The sequence below is a fragment of the Crocodylus siamensis genome, chromosome 7, assembly GCF_052110815.1.
Source record: "Crocodylus siamensis isolate JL-2025a chromosome 7, ASM5211081v1, whole genome shotgun sequence".
NCBI classification, from domain to species: domain Eukaryota; kingdom Metazoa; phylum Chordata; order Crocodylia; family Crocodylidae; genus Crocodylus; species Crocodylus siamensis.
The window spans coordinates 52,542,714-52,566,667 of NC_143401.1; the positions used below are offsets into that span (position 1 = coordinate 52,542,714).

General features: G+C 41.8%; 1 protein-coding gene across 1 annotated transcript; it reads right to left on the bottom strand.

Annotated features, from left to right (window-relative positions):
- Window positions 1-1,320: 1,320 nt before the first annotated feature.
- On the bottom strand, window positions 1,321-23,856 carry DNAJC12 (DnaJ heat shock protein family (Hsp40) member C12). Its single transcript, XM_090058328.1, has 5 exons — window positions 23,631-23,856; window positions 15,009-15,087; window positions 10,908-11,047; window positions 6,593-6,794; window positions 1,321-3,077 (listed from the first exon to the last, which is right to left on the bottom strand). The coding sequence occupies exons 1-5, from the start codon at window positions 23,706-23,708 to the stop codon at window positions 2,983-2,985; spliced, it is 594 nt and encodes a 197-aa protein (XP_089914454.1). The 5' UTR covers window positions 23,709-23,856; the 3' UTR covers window positions 1,321-2,982.
- Between the last annotated feature and the right edge of the window lie 98 nt (window positions 23,857-23,954).

The window sequence follows — 23,954 nt, forward strand, 5'->3', positions numbered from 1 at the left end:
TGAGGGACCTAAATTGAAGCGGTGGGTTTTTAAAAACACTGCTTCAATTTAGGGTGATGTAGACTCCCATGTTGTGTACACACGTGTCTTACCTGCCTCTCCAGCAGTGGGGAGGGGAGGGTGAGCTGCTAGCAGGTGGAGTGGTCTCTGGGCTGTGGGGGGGAGGGGCTGGTGCTTCCCTCCACAGCAGCAGCAGCCCCCACCAGGTGGCATCCACCCGCAGGCACCCTGCTCAGGCAGTCCCAAGGGGCACCGCAGCCACGGAGAAAAGGACCAGGTCTCCACGCAGCTCAGGCAGGCAGACAGGCTCCAGGGAGGAAAAAAAAGAAAGGATCAGACTTGCTGCTTTTTTTTTTTTTTCTCCGGTGGAGGTTGCCTTCCTGGGCTGCCTGCAGAGAACAGCGATCTGCAAGGAGCCTGGTGCTTTGCTCTGCAGCTGTAGGACAACAAATTAAAACTCCTCAGAGGAGTTTGCTGCACCCCAAAGTCATTTAAGGCGCATCATGCCGCCAAATGTGCTACAGCAGCCGTAATTAATGCTCAATACACCATTGACATGCGCAAACACCAACACCATTAAAGCGGTGCAAAAGCATTTAACCCACTTTAAAGTGTCATGCACACACGCCCCAATATTCTATATACAAATTACTACAGGCATGTTTACTTCAACTCAGTATTTTTGAATTTGCCCCTTACTTCCATGTATTCAAGGAGAGTAGGATCTGACAATAAGGAGGGGGAATGAACTGTAGGGGGAAAATTGGGAGGGGGCAGGGGGTAAGGAGGCTACCTGACCCCTCAGATTTATTTTCTCTTCTGTAGCAGTGAGGGGGGAGAAAATCCAAGGACAATTTCCAATAATTAGATCCTATACCTGGAAAATTACACCAAATTTATAAGTTTCCATATACAGTATCTAATTATTGGGGGGGGTCAACTTACACCTGCATAAATATGGTATCTCCATTTATTGTAACTTCTAGCTTTCACACAGCTCTATCAAATCAAATGGCAAGCCACTACAGTAAGGCAATAGCCCAAAGCAAAAATTCAGACACTGAGCCATAGGTGGAGACATGACCCTGTAGTTTTGCTTAAAGGGAAAAGATTCTATCCTACCACTTCAAGTCCTTCACACAGCTATCATTTCTTCTTCTGCTTTTGGAATACATTATATTTGGATAATGGCTATGATTACACTAGAAAAAGCTGTAGCCATATTTAGTAGGAATATAACCAAGATGCAGGTGTAATAAAGTCCATAGAGAGATTATTAATGCTTTAATCTGCAGTAAAGACAGGGAACAAGTGTTTTAATATAAAAAAAGCAGGATGACAGTGGTAAAATGCTAATTGCTGGCAATCCTGCCATTGCTAGCCTCACTAGATTCATAGCAGTGTTACAGCAAACACACTGAGATTTTCAGAAACTGGAACAGAAACTGGAACACCCAGATTTAATGTTAACATAATTCCTTGCACTGAAATCCCAGTGAATAGTGCAATAAAATTTCATTTTGCTTGAAGTGGTACTGGTAATGGTTTATTTACAGCTTTCACTAAAAAAATACAATAAAATGAACAATAAAAATTGTATGTGCTCTAATAGCAATATTTATATAATTTTGCTAAATGCATGCAATAAGATTATCCATTTTACCAGCTTACACAAAATTAAGACAGTACATAGTATATGATGATACAAAAAAGAGATGAAAACAAAGCCATAAAATAAGACAGGGGAAATTCTATTTAATTTTGGTGCTCATTTTTTATGCAAATAATGCAAATATAATTAATAAGTATAGGACAGGCTCCAAATTACTAAAGAGAAGCCAAATTGTTTTTTCTTCATTAGCCCAGAATTTTAAATTTTTCATTAATGGAAAGATCCATTTTCCTCTTATTTCTTCAAACAACAAATCACTGTTTTTGGTCTTATAGAAATCATCTATGCTATTTTTTCCCACAAGAACATATTCTTTCTGAATATGGGGTCCAACCCCACCTTCCCTGACAACTGCAGATCTCAGAGTGAATTGCAGTCTAGTAATGGCCTGTCATTGTCTGTAGTTTTGTACCACAGATAGGTGGGTTTATAGGCTAAAAAGCAGGATAAGTTCTGTTTAGGTTTGCTTAACCAGTAGCCATATGCATTCCATGCTGGCTGGAAATTGCTGCCTGTGTAGTTCTGGGGTTAGTTTTCTATAAAGATTTTAGATTCACAGGTGCATGGGTCAAGCTCACCTTTGCATGGTCTCCTCAAATTTGTCACCTTTGAGGGGATACTAGATAGGAAACTTGAGGGATCTCTCCCCAAAAGACGAGAATAGTAGTAATCAATGTTTATATCCTCATTATCATTATAAATAAATACAAAATGTGTCAGAAAATGGAGTATTGGGCCAAAAATGTCTACTTTAGAAATATACATAGTTGTAGTTAATATTTTGGGAGATCATTACTAAGTGCCACAAAATCTAAAAGTGGATTACATTAAATGTTCATTCTTCCATAACTACATTTTAATACATGCATTTAATACCAATAGAAATGCTTCAGTCATTGGCTGTGTCTACATGAGACGCCGACTATGCACCTGTTACTGTGCAGTAGCATCTCCGCATGGCTTCCAGGTGGATACTTGACTGTGCAGTAGCTCGTTACTACTATGCAGTAGCATCACATCATGGTTCATGTAGACACAGTCATTATGTACTACAATAACACAGGGAAGAGACTATAACAGTAGACCAGTTTCAGCACAAACATTACTAATGCTAATACCAGAAAGGGCAGCGCATGCCCATTTGAAAAAGGTGCTTCCAACAAAGTGTTACAAGAGATTAGTATCATAAATCTAACAGAATAACATTCAGATAACAGTGAAAGGACACAAGACACCAACAACCATTTGGACAAAATGGTACTGAACTGTCAAATAGATGATTTCGTGTTCTTCCATATCTTTAACACATTTCATATTTCATAGTTTCTGAACTTCCTCAGAAGGTCTGAAGGGGCATCACCTGACCAGCGGAAACGCAAGTGCCAGTAATTTGCCTCTGAAAATCCTACAGGAAAATAAAAGAGAAAGAGCAATAGAGTTTTCAGAAAAAAAGTTCCAACTTGGCTAAGGTAGGATTTGATTGCCATAAGTAAAATACAACTCAAAAGTAATTAAATTTCAGTCTTTTGTCTAGTTCAAAAGCTAACAAATTTTAAAAAATATTAAGTGAAGATGAAAGTATAGCTCCCTATATCAAAAAGCTAAAGCTTACTGTTAGATTTATTTTAAGACCTGTCATTAAGACTGAAATAATGATGCGTAGCTTTTCCATCTGTCAGAAGACAGGAACCCCCAAAATAACTTATCCTATAAATGGGACCCAATACACTCAAACCCATGGTAGAACCAGGGCCAAAACATAAAATACTAACAGCCCCCAAATGCAGTATAAAACACCAAAAATCAACATGAAGCTAGGAGGGTAAATGCACTTGTATTCCTATTTCCTTATGTAAATTTAATAACTGATAGCTTTTATTTTGCTTCTGTTCATATCTATGAAAAATTTTCTATTGACTTGAATGGTACAAAAGTCCTGTATCTGTTTTTCCCTTGCAATAATGGTTCAAAAAACTGAAACCTGGAACGCATGATAACAGAATAGATAGAGATAGCAACAAAAGTAATGTTAGTTTATGTTGGTATTTGTATAGATTTGGAAACCATATTTATATCACACTGAAATTGATCTGAAAAGTATTGGGATTATTTGTATATGTTTATCCTGAATATGGATTTTACAAACTGGTGTTTGACTATTCCTTGTCTTATATTAGTATGATTGTACTTTCCAGTTTATTTGTCTTTCTTTAAAAAAATCTTTACTCACCTGAGAATATTACTTTCTCTCTAACAAAACTGATTATATATTTTGTTTACTCTCTAAATCTTTCACAGTCAAGTTATGGAAGACAAATAAGGAGGTCTACTAATCTCTGCAACAGCAGGAAAAGTGAGAGAGGCCCTTGCGCAACACTCCACAGAAAAACAGCAATCCTTACTTCTTCATCGATATCTTTTAATGGAAAGTTCCTTTCTTAACATCAGATTTGGTAAAGATAAACATAATGACAAAAAGGAAAAAAACCATAACAGGTAGATAATTTCCTTAGTTCTTTTAGCAAGTTTATCTATGTGAAAATAACTTTTTATAGCAGTATGAATGGAAAAAAAATACAAGTCCTTGTAAACTGCAAGCATGTTACACAGGAAATCTTTCAGACTTAATCTACGGAATGTCCAAAACACAATTATTTGGTTAACCACATTGTAGCCTATTGTAAAAATATTCCTGGATGAAAGAATGCCAAGCAACACTAACACAGCCTTTATGGAAGCTAATCTCCATTAGAAACAACAAAAACCCTATAACTTTTGTATATTAAAGACCATTTCAGTTTTGACTGAAAACTAGACTACGGTTTAGTGCAGGGCTGGGCAAAACATGGCCTGTTGCCAGATCCAGCCTGCCAAGGGATTTTATCTGGCCTGTGGCAGGTCCCTCAGCTCTACCCAGCCCAGGCCATGGCGCATGCGACCAGTCCTGCTACCCTCAGGTGCACTGCAGATCTGGGGCAGCATGGCGACCAGATTCAGCTTCCCAGCAGCTGTGGATCCTCCCAACTGCTGCTGCCAGTGTCACCACCATTGCTAGGCCCAGCCCTGCTGCCCAGGGATCCTGGCTCATCCACCTTGCATTGGACAAAGAAGATGGGCAGACAGGGTCTCCAAGGAGACCAGGCCAAGACCCCCACAGGCAGGGCATGCTTGGCTGGCTGGATGGGATGGGGCTACAGGCAGGGGGAGCAGGGAGTGGGACAGGTGGGCAGGGCTGGGGCTGGGGCTGGGGCTGGGGCTAGGGCCAGGATCATGGGGTAATGACATGAAGCCATGCTGGAAGTGGACCATGGCTCTGCCCCATGCCCTGGGCCTTCACTGTTACTGCCCCACAATCACAATCCCAGCCCCGGCTTCCTGTCCTGATCCCAGACACTGCTCCTTGCCCACCTTTGGCCCCAACCCATCCACCCAGCCAAGTACACCCTGCCCATGGGAGTCCTGGGACAATCTCCACGGAGACCCCCCCCAGACCAGCCCGCTTTGTCTGGCGGCCTCAAACCAGTCTAATAATCTACCACTTAGGGAGTTTTGGTGAGCTGCTGCAGGCCGGGGTGGGGGTGAGGGAGGGAGGAGATGCTGACCCAGCCCACAACAGCTCACCAAAACTCCCCAACTGGCCCTCCAGCCAAAATAACTTCCCACCCCTGTTTTACTAAATTTATCTAATATGGAGGTTTTCTACAATTAAGTCTAGCCACATTTTAAAAAAATACACACTAACCAATATCAAATGAGTCATGAAGACAGACTAAGTAGTGCAATGAAGAACAGCACAAGAAAAATATCAGAACTTAAAACACACATCTAAAAAAGTTTAAGATAATGATACTTGCAAGGAGAAATACAGATCATGGGGAATGAGATTATATTTTATGCTTTGTATTCTTTGCAAACAGCAAAATGGCAATACTGATTCAATATGGCTTATAATACTTGCTGAACTGTTAAATACCATAATCTTTTAAATGTTAAACCTCCAGTTACACTTCACATAAATGTTTGTATAATTTCTTATCTAATTTCAACATTCCGCAGGAGTCTGTGTTTAAACAATGCTTGACCGACTCCCTCACACCTCAGGTTTGCTTGTTATTGAATCAGAAAGTTTGCTTATTATTGAATCAGGAAGTTAAAAAAAGGTATTTGGATAAATAACAGTTCTGAGGGCATCCTACCCTGCGGGTCTTTAAGAGGAGGCTAGATGGACACCTTGCTGGGGTCGTTTGACCCCAGTATTCTTTCCTGCCATGGCAGGAAGTCAGACTTGATGATCTGCTCAGGTCCCTTCTGACCCTACAAACTACGAAACTATAAAACTATGAATAGAGGATTATGAAATTATTGTAGGATCAAGTAGAAAAGAAAAGGTAAATTGTAATGGAAGAAAGCTTTGATTCCAACATAATGCCACCAATAAAAAGGAAATACTAGCAATGTCCAAGTGCATCCTTTTTATATAAATATGTACTTTAGTATAAACTTAATTTTTAAAAATTTTTAATTAAGTATGAAAGAGCCATTCACATCTTTGTTCAGTTGTATCTCAGGTAACTTGCATGTGTTGACATTTTGACATTTCACATTTATTTTTGAAAAAGTCGATGTGCTATCTTTCAATGCTTTTAAAATGTGTTTTCATGTTTTCTTTCATAACATTATATTTCATAATGTGCACAAAATGGAAAAGCCCAAATGGGATTTTTCAACTTTTGATTTTGGCAGAAAAGCCTCAAAAAACTGTCATTTCAGCTTTACCCAACATTTATTTTCTTTGTGGCATGTTAACCAAAAAATCAATTATTCACATGGCTTTAAAGAAAAAAATTGCAAAAGTAAAGGAATCAATTTCAGGTAGTAAGTCCAGATACTAAAATCTGTCAAAGCACCAGTTCCACTTACTTGGAGAGTCTGGATTCTTTGGTGATGGTGGATTCATGTCAGAAGTCTCAGAATCTTCTTGCTCCCTTCTATCACCTGAAAATCCCTCCTTATTGTTTTCTGGCTGTTGGGCCCAAATCTCATTAGTTGTGCTGTTGCCTTTAGCCAGATCTGGTGCTTCCAGCATTTGATCTTTCTTATTTGTAACAGCCCAGTGCATAGACTGAATAAACGAAAAACAAATAAAAGTAAAACATTGTTCTACCAATTTTCCATGTCAGAGAATTTGCTTACTCCCCACTATTAGGATTTGGTCCTGCATGATCCTGTGCATCTTTGGCTACCATGCACTTTAACTGGACAGCAGACACTCAGGGCCATATAGATTTAGGTCCTAGGAGGCATACCCAAACCTTTTCCATGGCAGCAAATTAGTGAAAACAATTTTTGAGACTAGGCATCTGCAAAGCACCACATACCAAATACCTTTCTACATGTACCTAATTAAAAATAACAACAAAATCTACAGGTCTTTCTCAATCTGAGAGGCAGCATGAAATAAATTATTTCATGGAAAAAAATTATATCCATGAGGAAGAGCAGAGAATAAGCCCTGTGAAAGACCTTTATGGAAAATGGGGCTAGCTTTCTATTCTATTTGATTAAAAAATGGGGGGAGAGAGGAAGAGTTAAAAAGCAGCAACACAGGTAGAATCCTGGCTCAGACAACTCAACTGTAATACTCATTTTGACATCAAGAAAAGCAGGATTTTAGCTATCATGTGACAGTTCTTATGACAAGCTGAAAGAACAGTTCTTATGGAAGCTGAAAGAACCTTTTCCATTACTTACTTGTTGAATCTACTCTCCTTGTTCCTTCTACCTCTTCCACGCATTCCCCAAATCTCTAACTAGTAGGATAACTTTTTGTTTTCTCAATCAACTACTCTCCCTTGATTAGAACCAAGAACTTGCTTGATAGCATAGAGCTTGAGGAACTTAAAAAGCCACCATGATTGTAATACAGCTTCATTCCAGGAAGGCAAATAAACAAAATGATGCCATAAACTATGCAGAAGCTGTGCAGGGCCGGTAATAATGCTCCATGCAAGACATGAGGTTCATGAGGAGGCTTTTCAGATTATCATTAGATCTGCGTTTAATGGTTGGTACCTTACAAACAAACATCAGTAACTAGCTAATGAGTGGTAGAACATATATATATAATTTCTAACACCTCAGCACATCTGACTGGGGAAGCAGGGAAATCTTCCATCCTATGTGCTGAAGTAATCAGTAAAACAGCCACAAATTTATTAAAGGTATATCTAATACACACAGTAATAAAGTTGTGATAAATTCACTTTACCCAATTGCATTTGGACCAAAGCTCCCCCAGATGAGTCATTTTCTTTGACTCTCTCCTTATACTGGAATTTGTTTATAACAATTTTTCAGCAGTATTTCTACCCCCAAAGAGCACTGCTGTCCTATTCTTTAGATATTTAAAAGTAAAGGATCTGCTAAGGTTCATTCTTAGGGACAATAAATATCTGCCACTAGTATTTTTACTATTTGGCAATCAATTTGGTACCAAGAGATCTGCAAAATTCAACCTCACCTCAGCATCCTGGCTCATTTGCTGAGTCTGTTTTACATCTATCAAAGAGCAGATTAACTTCAGTTGCTTGTGACGGGGGATAGGGTAGCTATCAGACATTTTCCTCTGTTTTTAATTCTTTGTATTTGATGATTCATTCATTTTCTGATATTCAGAGGCTTGTATATTATTCTGGAAAGGTCTTTTCGAGTGTAGATCTCCATGTTATTTGAGGTTACATACTCATGCTAGTAAACAAAGATAAGTACTAAAAAGCTCCATTCATTTTGTAAAAATAATTTTTGGTGTGTGTGTTTGTGTGTGTGCGCATACTTATGTTCACACACATAGGCATATGTGCATGTGTTAAAAAACTGACTTCTATGGCTATCAAAAACCAATATGCTTCCATTTGTCTTTCCACTTCATATTCCAGGAAGCCAGGAAAAAAATAAGTTTGTCAGGAAAAAAATCAACAGGCTGTATATAATAAGGCTTTTACAGATTCTGAAATAAGATTTTTGAAAAATGTTTGTACCCACCAGATTGATACCTTGTCTATGATGTCACTACAAAAATGCTGGATAAAATGAATGGCTTGCTCTGACACCATTTGAATTTTCTAGATTATTTTCTTTGTACAGTAGATCTCAAATATATTGTTATATCCATTGTTCAGGGCAAAAGTGACTGCAACAGAATTAACTTCCCCAGGCATAACATTCATCTGTACAAGCACCAGTAAAAACAAAGCAATAGCAAGTGGTATAAACTAGAAAAAAATCTATTCTAGAGCAAAACAACAAAGATATCACTAGAAAGGATAATATGTATACATGAACTAGAAAAAAATATTAGATTTAGCATTACTATTCACTTCTTTAGTTTGGAATATATCATTTTTAGGTAAATCAGCTAGTTTCACTGGAGACAGACAAAGTAATGCCATTTCTCTCTTACTTCCTCACAGGGAAAAAACAAGTTTCAGATACTACAAATGCTCTTAGTCTACAAGAGGCCAAGAAAATTGTTAGTCTCATAAACAATATAAAGTACTCTGTCACAGAGCACTTAGGTGCCCTGCTCCTTTACAGAGTTGAAACTGCTAGTGAGAGAGCCCAGGCAGTGAGTGGGGAGCCCCAGCTGCTGGTTACCTGGGCAGCCAGAACGAGCTGGTTGGCTCACACCTGCCAGCGGTCAGCGGACCGGAAGGAGCAGGGCCTGGCTCACATATAAACCCCAGGGCTGAGACCAGGAGGGCAGTTCCCTGCCAACAGCCAAGGGGGAAGGACCTTTCCCAGAGCAAGCAAAGGGGAGAGGCCTGACTGCAAGTGTAGCTTCTGGTACTGTTGAGGGACAGAGCATACCCTGTATGGCTTGAATTATGTTATAGCCAAGTGGTTATAGTTATGTTATAGCCTTGATGTTGATTTCTGTTTATAAAACCGATGGTTTGGGAAGGAGGAGGCCTCACTGGGGGCCCACTGCAGCACAGGGACCCTGGCACCAGCGAAGGCACAGCATTTGAGGTATACTGACCCCAGTACCAGCAAGGGCACGACACTAGGGCCTGCGGAGAGCCCAGGCACCAGTGAGGCACAGAGACAGGGCTGCAGAGATCCCAGAGAGGACAAGGGGGCCAATCACACCAAGGTCCAGACCGAACAACATCAATGCCATCTACGAGGCTTAGGGCGTGGTAAAGAGGGGGATGAAGCCACACATATAGCCCATAAGGCTGGGGTGTCCTGTGACATCTGTTTTGAAGCGGAACCCACAAGGGGTCCAGGAACCCATGGGGTTCAGAGAGTCCATTAAACCATGTCCAAGAGGATTTAAAGGCAGCCTCCCTATACTATAAATCCATCAAGACATGGCGGGCAAGAACCAAGGGTTCCCAGCAGGCCAAACTGGCACGGTTGAGGGGCCTTAGGGGTAACGCAACCATCCTTAGGGACCCCATCCCATGACATACTCTCACTAAAGAAATGACTGACTATTTATTTCTAGGGTGAAATCCTGGCCCCAGTGAAGTCAATAGAGACAGCAATTATTCTGAAAATTCACTTAAAATACAACATTTTCATCATATGTGCCAATGTTTAACCAACTTATACAGCCATATAAATTAAAATAAATTAAAAGAGCTACCAACATATTTCAAAATGTCTTGCAAATGAAGCCATTGAGATGAGATTGGACAAAAATAAGATAAAACCTATGCTCTCATTGAAGATAGACATTACAGGTTCATCACTTAAGGATTAGCAAATATATGGCTGCATCCACACGAGATGCTGACCGCGCAGTAGCGTTGTGTGGCAACAACCATGCTACTGCGCAGTAGTATTAGGCTACTGCGTAGTAACACCACGAAAAAAAGTATTCATCGATGCTACTGCACAGTAACTCAGGTTACCGCATTAACTCGCAGTAATGACTACACAGTCTACATTTCATGTAGATGTGACCTGCATCTTATCCAATCTGTCCCAGTTGCTGGAGTTTTTTAATGGAATCAGGAGTTGTTTTCTGCCTTGCAACCAAAAATAATCTCCAACACAGCAGTATTATTTTTAAAGAGTATCCTTTATTCCATTAGATCAAAACTAAAAAACTCACAAAAAAATAGAGGGCTGAAATAATGCGCATTTCCTAATCATAGACCCATCTTATCTCCCTCTTGAGCTGAATTCCCCTAAAGCTACTGACTATGCAAACATAAACAATGCCAACCGTTTTTATGGAGTCACTCAGAGCTTCCCACTGCTGGAATGGAATGGCAATTTTGCTTTGTCGCCAGTAATCATAACGAGCTCGACTCTCTTCATTAGTCAGAATCTCCTTTGCCTGCTGCAACTTCTGAAAATTCTCCACTAGAAACAAACCAAGATGGTGAACTCAGCTTTTAAAGAAATTAATTTCCTTGTGGAACAAAAACTGCCATCAATTATTAAATTTCCGGCTGGGGTTGGAAAAAAGGAAAGATGATGAAGGTATGTGTTAGCTCTTCCCACAACTCTGATAAAGTCTTGACTGACTTCAGAAGCTAACATCTTCAGGAGACAACTGATGTCCTCTTCCAAGTGAATGTTTCCTAGCAAATCAAATGTCAAATAGTTCTGACTCCTGGTCTACGAGAGCTACAAAGGGCATACAGTATTCAAGGCAAAATGTACAAATTTCTTCCCCACAGATAGATCATATTAAAAACTGACATCCCAGTGGAATACCAGCCCTTCACAACACATGAAGGGGCAGTAAAAAGGAAGTATAAAGACAGCATCTAAGCAGCAAGTAGAAGAATCTTAATATGGTATCTGTTAGCTAACTTGACTGCTTAACTGTACCTTTTTCTATATATAATATTATATTAATTAAAATACTAGCTTATATGAATAAGATCTTTTTTCCTGTAGGAGCAAAACTTTATTATGAGATGGTTACTAAGGATGCAGCTGCATGTTGCTGTTTGTGTAAAGGTTATAACAATTTACATTTTATCTATGAGTCACTCTTGTTATAATGATTCATAATTATTATTATACATTTATTCCAGTTTACAAATATAAAGATTTCTTTTGAAACATGATGAACCCAAACACTAATCAACATTGAAAAGCAGAAATCAACCAACAATGAACAGAATGTTTTTCCTAGTATGTTTCCTTTTTCCAGTGCAATCATTCTGTAGCAATAAAAAGCAGCTTTGTTTGACAGTTATTCTTGAATAAGGTAGTAATTAAATGAATCACACAAAGTAAACTTCCACCAGTACTGTCAAAATGTAAGGCATTTAATTGAAAGTTCAGTTAAACGAAGCATAAATATTTCCTCTTAATATTCAAGCCCTCTCCAATTATTTGGGTCTTGGGTTCCTTTTTTTTAATCAATTTACGTATATTTAAAACTACAAACAACAGGCCAGATTCTGGTGTCATGTGAGATTTCAGCTCCGCACTGAAGTCCATGTGATAGCTGACTTCTGCTGATGTCAGAATTTAGTCCATTGTTACTGGAATATATGACATCAGTTAGTAAAAGATGGACTTTTCCCAACAAAATGTTATGGAATGGCCCCAATCAGGTTGTATTAGAGTGAAGAATCTCAACTACTTAATTTCTTTCTTCTCTTTGTCAGTCTGCTGGATCTGGACGGATATTTCACAAAGACCAGGAGAATCAAGTGCAACTCAGTCCCACACTTGTGCTATTTGAAGGGAAGAGCAGTACTTTCTTTCATTCACTCTTTTGGAGTCTTGTGCAGCCCCCACCTCTGCTAGCCAGGAGAGGAGGGTAGATGAGAACTCAGACTTATGTCTCTTAGCTAGTCACTGCCACTGTGGCCCTGTACAGGCATTATGTTTCTACCAGTAGAGTCACCGCTATCCTGGCAGAAACTACAAACATACAAGTGTTCATTCAGTTTCTCCTAGGGGGAAGACATCCCCTCCCCACTCCAGGAGAAAGATCTTCCAAGTGTCAACCTGGAAGATCTCCCTTGTGAAAGAAAGTCTCTCACACGAAAGAACAGTTGTGTGCTCCCCTCCCAGTCCGTTCCAGGAGCGAAGGGAAGCTATGGGACAAAACCCCCTGCACCCATTCCCTAGACCAGGGATTCCCAGTCCAAGGAGTGGGCAAGGAACTTCAGTGGCTGCTCCAGTCTCCTCCCAGACCGGTCTGGAAAGGGAGTGGAGTAACTACTTTTTGTCCCACCCACTCCCCAGACCAGGGGTCGCTGGTCTGGAGAACAGACAGGGAACTTTTCCTTGCTGCTTTAGTCCCCTCCCAGACAGGTCTGGGAAAGGCCTGGAGCTGCTGCTGCTCCCCATACCTACCTCAACCAGTGCAGAGACCAGGAGAGAAGGGGCAAGTTCAGACTGAATGTTTATATTGCTCCCTTCTCTGGAAAGATTTCTTAGGGTAGACATTTCTGAGAAATGTCCACCACTAGAAATTAATGTCTGTTCAAAGCCAAAGTTGTCAGACTGTCTCTAAAAACTGACAAAAAAAAATAAGAAGTTGCTTGTATCAGCTGAAATGAAACAGTGTATTAGTCATTCTGGAATATTTTTAATGGTTTTAAAAATTCAGCCCTCTTGAGTCGACCACACCTTAAATTGGGAAAAACCAGATCTTGCTTTCACTCTCCTTTCTCCATAGGCTGTGATTTTCAGAAGGGATACAAGGGAACTGAAATGTCAAATGAAATTTGACTACCTAATTCCCTTAGATTTAAAAAATCCCAGTTATAAAGTATCACCTAACTCTAGGAGGGGTGCTACTGACTTCAGTATGAAGAGTATGGTACTGAATCGAGCTCAGAGTTTCTGGGTGGATTATCAGAAATGTGCATCAGAGAGCCTGCTGCCTTCCTGCCTTCCAACATGTATCCAATAGTAAGTGTTAAGTGTCACCAAATTAACCTTTGTTTGCATTTACTTTTAATGTAAACATGCTATAATTTCCATGATATAGTCCTACCAGATTTGGCTACATAGATGTACTAGTCCAAGGACACATAGTTTGAAAAAACAAGGAATTTTAGCCAAGTGGAAGAACAAAGTAGTCTTTAATATACCATTTATTTGATCATGTCTGTATATTTTCCATGGTTTTAAAGGCCTGAGGAGACATAGCTTAACAAATAATATAAGGCAGCGCTATCCACCTGACAGCCTGCAGGCCACATGTGGCCTGCAAGGGGTTAAGTTGTCACCCCCCGCCCCCCCCCATAAGGCTTTCACCCAACTCCCCTTCATTGCTCTGGCTACAACAGCAGTGAAAGTCTCGAAATTCCCACTCCTCCAGCTGCCACTTCCTGCCCCATCACCTTGGGTAAGGGCAGTGTGGCAGCGAAGGGAGCTAAGGGTAAGTCCAGGCCATGTGCAGGAAGCAAACGGTGAGGACAGGACTTGGGCCACGCAGGGTAGTAGTGGCAGGGGGGAAACTGGTAGAGCAGTAGGGGGTGCCACTACCAAAGTGGACATGCATTGCAGCAGGATGGTAGAACTGCACCTGTGTGGTACAGTGGGGGAGAGAGGGAGCGTGCAGCACTGACCTGCAGTGCCCGCACAGAGCAGCATGGCAGAGTGTCTGTAGCACACAGCCTAGTTGCCCGTGGGCTCACCTGATACAGCCTGAGCAGTTCTCCCTGGTGTGGGCCCTGGGCCTTACAAGTTGGACAGGCCTAAGATAAAGTATATATTCACATGCTTTGGATCATTGATAATAGTGTGTATAAATGGCAAGTTTGTATCAAAGTATCTCAAGTCATTGCCATTGGGGTTAGAATGAAAGCTTTTTAGGTGTCAGGTTTTTTAGCTGTACATTTCCATAATTTAAAATATTTGCTGTTGGGCCTTCAGAGAGCTGCCTACTCACATGATACTGGCTCTGCTTTATTTTCAGATGTTAAGTTACGTGAAAAGGAGCTGAAGTACATTAAACAATTGCATTGTGTATTTTTCTATGTAAGCAATTTCTGTAGCTGACATAATTACATCAGTTGATTGCCACTGGGAGTGCAAATAGTCCGATCAAACATGCACAGGAAGAGATGTGGTCTACAAGACAATCTGGGGATGAAAATGTGTTCCATCCTATAAAACAGTTTGAAAACCCAGAAATAAATAATCAAATGTCTTCCAGCTCTAGCATTTATTCTTAAGTTTTACAACTTAATACTGAGACTTACTATTTTAAAAATGTATGAAAATCATAGAATATTAAAATGAGAAACAAGGATGTTCGCTTATGTTTTTAGGCTGCATTCAATAACCTAATCATAAATTTGAGAAAAAAAAAGATTTATTTTAAACAGGAAAAAATACATACCAGCTTTAGAGTTTCCAGGATGTTTGTCAGGGTGACATTCCAGGGCTTTAGCCTTAAACTCAGCCTGAATTTGTTCAACCTAAATAGAATGTAAAGAATACAAATAAATACAATGCACATGCAGATGGAGCGTTTTTAGAGTTTTGCCTTTAGGGGGTGAAAGTCAGTGAAAGGATAATGCACAGTGGAGGGTTTGTCATTTTACTCCTTCAGTTCATAAGATGCTATATACAGGCAGTCCTCTGACTTATGACACAATTGGTTCCTGAAAACGGCGTCTTAAGCTGAAACATCATAACTCGGAACCAATTTTGTCATAAGAAACAATGTTGTAAATGAGGGATTGGTTCCTGAACTAAGGCCCAACACCCTATTTTCACTAAAAATACCCCAGAATTTTGTACTCGATCAATTATAGATGAGTAATATAGCTATATTAATGTATTTATATTGTAAATAGCAGTCATATCAATTTAGAAGGACTTCTTTGAGGTGATTTTGCTGGACTTTTTGAAAGTCTCTTAGTTGCACTTTTTGAAGGGTTCTTAGCTGGAGTCTTCTCAGGAGTCTTGGCTGCAGGTTCTTCTGGAGTCTTGTCTGCTTTCTTAAAGAAAGTGTCCAAGGAAGTTTGGACAGTTATTCTCTGGGAGATAAGTGACGCAGCGAACTTGTTTGCTGGTGTGGCATTACATCAGATCAAGCATTGTAAAGTCAAAACTGATGTCATAAAGTTGAAATGGTGTCAATTTATAAACATTGTAATTACAAAACATTGTAAGTCAAAATGTTGTAAGTCGAGGACTCCCTGTACTCAAAATATATAAGAATCATTTGGCACCTATATCACTAGTTGAATTTCATTCTCTGTGCTCCACTCCTTACCCTTCCATGGTAGGGTGCTTTGGTTTTAAGAAACCTTCAGGAGTTCACACTTTCAAGAACCATTTCTATGCTTTTATCTGTATATATACCACATGTGAACTTCAATTTTCTTCATATTATTTAGCTGGATCTAAGTATGAAACTAGCCCCATTGCAGAGGGCACATGCAAGAACTACATCACTGAACCCCTATGTTATGGGAAGGCCTTTCCACAGATCCCCTGTGTTGGCAGTTGATTTATGATCCAGATACTTCCGAGTGGACCCAAACCCTCAGACTGCCCACACCCTCTCCATTTGATAATAGGCAAATTTTATTGATACACAGTGATAGCACATAAGAATAAAGGAAACAATTCTATATCTATGAGTCCTAGGACTGTCACAGAGGAAAGGTACATCTGGCTAGTATGCAAGCTTCACTCTTAGGTTCTTTCTTGAATGTCATATGACAGCAGCCTGGAGTGGGAGGGCTGCAGCCTTCCCTGCTCTCCCTTCGCCCCGTGGGGTGGGTGAGACGGGCTGGTAGTGTGCTGTCTGTCCATGGTGGCCTTGGGTTCCCCTCTAGGGGATCCTTTGCTGCTTTGAAATCCCTCTTTTTGTATCCTTTTCCTCTGATGACTCTAAATCTCTGGGCATCATTCATTGGTCTTCCTGAAAACATCATACTGTCCAAATTCTGTCCTATCAGCATGTTCCTTTGTTCCAACAAACCCATCACATACACACATCTTAATTTGGCGATTTACCATGCCTCCTAATTTGGTCTGTTTACCAAGACCAGAAATCCCAAGGCTTGTGCAGCTGGGCACTGTGACCTGGCACCAATGCTGCAGAGTCCCTTATCTCTGTTATGGAACAGTGTGGAACATCTTCAGTTTCCCAGACTGCATGTCTGCTGGCTTCAGACACAGTGGGCCTTGAAGGAAACTTTGTCACAAACAGGCTTTCAGAAACCAATTTACTCTCGTCATTCTCCTGGACCATTGTTCTAATGTATATCTACTTTACCTACAAGCCAATTCCCAAAAGCAAACCTCTGAATAGCATTTTCTAGCCATCACTATGTAATGATGAATTTAGCCAAAAGAAGGAAGAGTAGCAAGTGGTAGCTTCCTTTTATTTCATGAACACCACAAAGATAGGAAGACCAAGGCCACTCTGAATTGATACAACCAGATCAATCATCTTCAGCTCCTGGAGAAACATAACACAGGCATGGAATTCTGCAATCCACGTACAGTCAATGCTGCCATAGAGGACCATTCAGGAACCAAAAGCTCTTTAAGTCAGTCTAATAAAATCATCCTGTATCAAGCTGCTACTTCCTCCCCAAAATGTGTGATTAATGTAAGCTTTCTCCCTGTATTCCTTGGGGACACCACCTTTAATGGGCCCTACGGCATTACTGAGACAGTGAAGGAGCCCAGGGCCTGCTGGCCATCTCTAGCCCCCTGAACAGACTCATAGGGCGCGTCCAGACAAGCGCACATGTATCTCTTGCCCCACCTCAAACCCCTTTGAGTTGAGGCAACAGGAACATGCAAGAATAAAAAAAATGTTCCCTGTCCCTAGATATCCAGGGGTCTAAAAAAATTGAAGTTTACAAAAGTGGAGCAACCAGAGGCTGGGTCCTCCACGGAGATGTTCTGGCTGCCAAAGCATCTCTATGGTTGGCCCCTCACCCTGGTGCTGAAACACATGGCTGGCCAGGCTGCATGTTTCAGCACCAGGGCTCCGGTGCTGGTGAGTAAGGGGTTGGGGGGCTGGAGGAGTGATGAGAGGACCATGGGGGGAATCTCAATGGCACTACCCACTCCCCCAGCCCCCCCGCCGAGGCCCCCAAACCCTGCTGCAGCCGGCTCCTCCCCCTGCCACAGGCAGCCCCTCCCCCCACCAGCCCACCCAAAGCCCCCAACCCCTGCCAGCCCCTCCCCCCCAGCCCCCTTGATGCCCCCGACCCCTGCTGCAGACAGCCCCTCCTTCCACCAGCCCCCCCCAAGGCCCCCAACCTCTGCCCTGGCCAGACCCATCCCTCCAAGCCTCCCCAATCCCTGCCTCCTCACCCCACAGTTTAAGAAAACAAACAAAAAAAACCCTGGCACTTACTGGCAGCTCCAACTGCTGTCTGGCTGACTAGGGCCCCGGTGGCCCCAACCTGGGCCCTTCTGCTGCCCCGCCTGCTGTCCTGTGCTGCCTGGGGGGGGCCCTGGAACCCTCCCACACCTGCTTCTAAGGTAAGCAGAGGCTTTTTTTTCCATTTTTTTTGGTTCTTTTTATTCTGGGTTATTTTTTAAAGTGCTGGTGCCTAGGGCTGTGGGGGTAGCCATTTGGGGGTCTGCAGGAGTGGGGAGTGGGGCTGGTGGGGCAGCCATTTGGGGGACTGGGGAAGTGGGGGGGCTGGGTGGGGCAGCCATTGGGGTCTGCAGCAGCTGGTGGGGGATGGTGCCAGGTGGGGCAGCAATCGGGGGCTGGGGTGGGGCATGTGGGCCTTGTGGGGGGTGATAGCCCCTGCAGGGGCCATTTAGCCCCCACTGGGGAGCCAAACCCCTTGTATAGGGACTGAATCCCCTGTTGGGGGGCTGAACCCCTTGTGTGAGGGCCAAATCCCCTGTTGGGGGGATGAACCCCTTGTGTGGGGGCCATCACCCAGTGGGAGGCCAGCAAAATATGTATTCATGAATTCATAAAACATATTTAGAGTTCACTTTATTATAATAAGAGATTTGCTTTAACACTGTAAGATAGATCAATAAAACACTGTCCAACTGATCGCTGTCTCACTCTCTCTCTCTCTTTATAGTGGTCTTTTGTTTTACTTGTGGAGGAACATGGATTTGTGGGTATTTTACAGAATGACTTCGGGATATTTTTTATCAGGGATTTTTCAGTTTTCTCGTAAAGAACACCAAAATTCCTGCTAGGGAGGCCAGCGGCAGGACCCTGCTTGCTCAGAGTTGGCACCTTGGACCCATCTGGCTGTGGCTGACCTCCTAGCTAAATGGGGCCAGGAGGACATGCTTTGATAGTTCAAAGCAGGCCACCACACCCAGAACATCTTCTGGGCCATAGCTGCCCAGATGGCCGGGCAGGGGGCAAATGTGGCAGTAGTGCTGCACAGAGGCCAACTCTGCAGGCACAGCCCACTGGCAGCTGGCCCAGAGGGGCAGATGACTTTACTGGCTGTACAGTCCCTATCTGGGTCTGGCAGGTGCACAGCAGGTCACAGCCAGGCAGCAGCCCCAGCTGCCAGACTGATGCAGTGGGTAGAGGGTGCAGGGAACTCTCAGGGCTGCTTCAGCAGTCCAGCTGATACAAGGGTTAGTGTCCCTAGGTACCAATTGGCCAGGCCCCAGAAGCTCCTGAGAGCGAGTAGCCCTGAGCTACTTGCCAGGGCAGCTTTTTATACTACTGAGTCCAGGACAGGGCATCTTTTTATCCTGCTGAGGATAGCACAGGTGCTGGCCCTGGGCTGTAGCTCCCCCTGGCTGCAGATCCGGGAGGAGCTAGGTAGGGTTTTTGCCCCAAGTGGCACAATTTGCTCCACACCAAAGTGCATGTTCAAGCACATGCGCTGAAGCAAAAAGCCCCGGCTCAAATTTGTACTGCTTCTATTTGAGTTGCTGCAAGCACATGTGCTTGCATGTGTGGATGCAACCATAATGGCAAAGGGGGCCTTAAAGAAAAGGGTTGCCTGCTCCAGGTACAGGCAGTGATTGGGATGGAAGTGGAGGGTCAGCTGACCCAAGGAGAGGATCATAACGGCAGGGCCTGGCCCAGAAGAGGCAATCTGGCCATAGCATCTACAGGACACAGCTCCATGGGAGAAGCCAGTTTGGGCTACCTGCAAATGGAGACAGAAGGGTGGAAGAAATTGTACTTCAAGCTGCAAGAGATAAGTGCTTTAAGCCTCTGTGTTGGGACTACCATGGGGTGAAGTTAACCCTGAACAAAAACTTTTATGTTTGGGAGCAGAGGCTCATGTTTTGATTTACATTTATATTGGAAGCCTGGGTGTGGACTGAGTGTGACTATAAGGGTAGACTGGAGGTCACAAGAGTGCTATAAGGGTACCCAACACAGAGACCTGCCAGGGTCAGGGACACAGTGGGCTGCATGGGACAGAAGCCCAAATATTCTGTAAGGATGACTGTTGCATGCCAGAGGACTGAGTGCTTGGTAGCAAAGACTGAGAGGGGCACAGGCCCAGAGCCCATGGGGACACGATGGGAGCTTGGTCCCGAGAGACCAGAGTCCTAGTACAGTGGACCTTGGGTAAAGGAACCCAACTAAATTAAAGTGGGCCAAGGGTAGAAAAGGTGTCAGCTCAGAAAAGACCCTAGCCCAGAACCCGTATCTGCCTCCTGGGGCAGCTTCCCCATGAAATTGCAACATCAAAGACAGCAGGCAAGATAACAGTGGGAGTGGACTGTTAGCAGCTAGTGGGTAAAGAGTTAGAAGCCAGAGGATAATCAGGCAAGAGACCTCATCGCTCCAGGACCAGACTCATTACACCCTTCCCCACCACCACCACCACCACCACCACACACACACACACAGGCCACATGCAAGTATGGCATTACTTGTGAAATCACAAATGAACAAGTGTTTACACACTTTCCCCTGAATAAAAAATGGTGGTTCTAGGAGAAAAATAGCCCAACTCCAAGCAGGTAGAAAAGGCTTCTGGGAGAAAGACAGTTTCTCCCAAGAGAATGGATGAACACCTCCCCATGGCTTAAGTCTTCCTGGGGACCAAGAGGAGTTGAGCTTTGGGGAATACACCCATGCTTTTCAAAGACCAGGATCACCTCAGTCTGGAGTAGGCTGTTCTTGCCCCTCCTATAGACAGTCAAGGAAGGGAAGGAGCAGCCACCAGCTCCTCATATACTAGAGTCTCCACTGTGCAGAATGAACACAGAGATTGTGGTATTACTTAGTCTACTCTGCATTAGGTACTAGGAAGAAGCAGCAGTGCAAGTCCTATGCCCACTTTCATATCAGAGTCCCAGCTGAGCAGCAGGGATGGGTTTGCAAAACCAGGGGATCAGAAATAAGACTTTGGGAAGCTGTCCACAAGCCTAGTTCCTGGGCAGCAGGGCTTTACATGTGGCCCCTGCTATCCACCTGGTCAGCAAGGGTGGGGATTGCAAACCCCGGGGGGTGGGGGGGCTGGAATCAAGGCCAAGGAAGTTATCCCCTCACTGGTTCATGGCCTGCAGGCTTTAAATATCAGGTGTGCCATTCAGCCAGGCAGCACACACAGAAATTTAAAAGTGAGGAAGCCGAGTGGAGACTTTGATATCCCAGATGCCTGAAAAACCCACACATATAACAATGGTGCTTTAAAAAATGTTACACTTTATATTGTTGCCCTCATTTTTTCTTTATATGAATCCACATGTAAAGAAGCCTAAATATATATTTATTATAGACCTATTGCTGGAACTTGGTGCTCAACAAAAATATTTTTGCTATCAAAGAATATCTGTACAAAGGGTTTTCAAATTAAGCTATTTACATCAACAGATTGTATTTTTAAAATGCCATTGAATTATTTTCAACTGTTCATATAACATGCACATGAATACAATGAAAGCCACTAATAAAATAAAATCATTAAAAAAAAATACCAGATGTTTACCAAGAAAGGAATCCAATAACTCTATGCAGAAATAACATCCCCTTTGGTAGAAAGCTATAGATTGGACTATCCTGCCCCCCCCCACCAAACCTGCAAATATATCAAACACCATGAGCTCTGTCAGAAACTTTTAAATTTCTGTGTGTGCTGCCTGGCTGAATGGCACACCTGATATTTAAAGCCTGCAGGCCATGAACCAGTGAGGGGATAACTTCCTTGGCCTTGATTCCAGCCCCCCCACCCCCCGGGGTTTGCAATCCCCACCCTTGCTGACCAGGTGGATAGCAGGGGCCACATGTAAAGCCCTGCTGCCCAGGAACTAGGCTTGTGGACAGCTTCCCAAAGTCTTATTTCTGATCCCCTGGTTTTGCAAACCCATCCCTGCTGCTCAGCTGGGACTCTGATATGAAAGTGGGCATAGGACTTGCACTGCTGCTTCTTCCTAGTACCTCATGCAGAGTAGACTAAGTAATACCACAATACTATTTCTCTACTTTTTATAGATTTGATCCTACAGGAGGCTAAATATTTTAATCCCAATCCAGTACAGCATTCAGTTCCACTGAAGTCAATGGGACTTCTCATCCTCAAAGTTAATCAAATGCTTAAATGTTTGCTTGATCAGGACCAGAGTAACCACCATCTTGCAGGATCAAGTGTCATACTGGGAGCTGCATGAGTAGGCCTGTTTCTGCATATGTGTAAAAATGGGAGCCCAGATATGTATGCTAAAAATATTTAAACTGTATAAAAGGTGACAATTTTGAAATATGTAAATATATTAGAAATGTTGAAAGAATCTAATGTGTTTTATAAATATATTAAATGTGTTTTCTGTATGAGAAAGTAATTGCAGTACTCAGCAGAATCATCATCTCACATGTGCAATTCATACTCACAATGCACAATCATTTAAGAACATCTGTTACTTCTATGCATAATATTTTACAGATTTCTTTTTGGAATCAAACAAGCAATTACTACATTTTGTTTTCCACTTCAAAGTAATTTAAAACACAGAGCATATTCTGTGTTTAGAATATACATCTCTTGCCAAGATTTTTGAAAAGATTTATTTTGTTTATTCTTTTTGCTTGCTAAAAATGCAAAAATAACAAACTTTAGTACTGCCCTCTTCTGGGATGTTTTATAAGAAATCACAGCAGAAAATATTTAAAATTGCTTTCTATAACAGATTAAGAATTCTATATTTCTTCTAATAATGTATTAAATATAGTTTGGTGTACATCAAGAATCTCCAAATTTTTTTTATTACTAGAGACAGGAGCATGTAATTTCATTGACTAAACAAATAATGTATGCATATTTATCAGATTAATTATAGGAGAAATATTGGAAAGAAAAAAAATGCCTAGTCCCATCCTTCTTTCACTAGTATAAATGATGCTTTTAAAATTTAACCTGTCACTGAATTTGAATTATTAAGTACTCTAATATAGATACCTTTAGGAAGTAGTGAAACCCTTGTTTTGGTACATATCATTCAACAGCATATTCAGACACGTAGCTGCTAATAAAAAATCTTGAAAGTCGATATTTAATATTCACAGTATCGTGCTGTAAAAAAAGGTTTCTCTTTTTTTTTCTCCCAAGCAATGGATACATTTTTCTAAAATGTGATATAAAATTCTCTTAGAAATGAAAGTGCATTGCTACTTATTGATGAAGATAAGACCATTTTCTCATTTGTTATGTTAGTTGCATAGTCCATATCTAAGTTTTTAAGAATATTATTATACTTGTATAACTTGACAGTTGACAATAACCACTTTACAAGTTTTTAAAAATGCATATTAAGATCACATAGTGAACTAACTAATGAACTAAAACCCTATTTTTAACTTTAGAGCATCTTTAATATGAGCTATGTTCCCAATTTTTAGTATGGTCAAATCAGTTGCTAAGATTAAGAGATGAAAAGGTATTAACAGGTAAAATAGCTTGGCAAGAAAGCAGGTACACATTGCATTCTAAGTATTTGTATCTATCCAGATTAAAATTAATTTCAAAATCTCCCTACACAGAAAACCCAAAATTATTATTGACATGGTAAACAGCCAAAAGGACAGCCTTACCGTTGATAGTTCACTACATCCTAGCAAACTGTAATAATCTTCCATGTCCTCTAGTCTGTAGTTCAAAATCACATCCATTTGGACTAGGCAAGCAGCGTTTTCTTCAACAGCTGAGACTCAACAAGCGTAAAATAGAAACTTCCGCTAGGGATCTCACACACTTGCTTAAAGGTAACACTGGCAAAAGTGCTATTGATAGTCAGGTCTACGGCTGTGTGCTACGCTTTTTAATACTGTGAAATGTCATATGAGACTCCTGGATTCCCCTGCTTTCATTGGTTCTTTAGATGATGACAGTATGGTTGCACAGGTCTTATAACTGCA

What these genes read in the sequence shown, in the direction of transcription:
- DNAJC12 (XM_090058328.1), bottom strand. Translation starts at nt 23,708, where the DNA reads ATGGATGTGATTTTGAACTACAGACTAGAGGACATGGAAGATTATTAC. An exon ending in TCCTGGAAACTCTAAAGCTG is followed by an intron (nt 11,048 to 15,008) that starts GTATGTATTTTT and finishes GTTTGTTTCTAG; the next exon opens with TGGAGAATTTTCAGAAGTTG. An exon ending in AAAGAATCCAGACTCTCCAA is followed by an intron (nt 3,078 to 6,592) that starts GTAAGTGGAACT and finishes ATTTTCCTGTAG; the next exon opens with GATTTTCAGAGGCAAATTAC.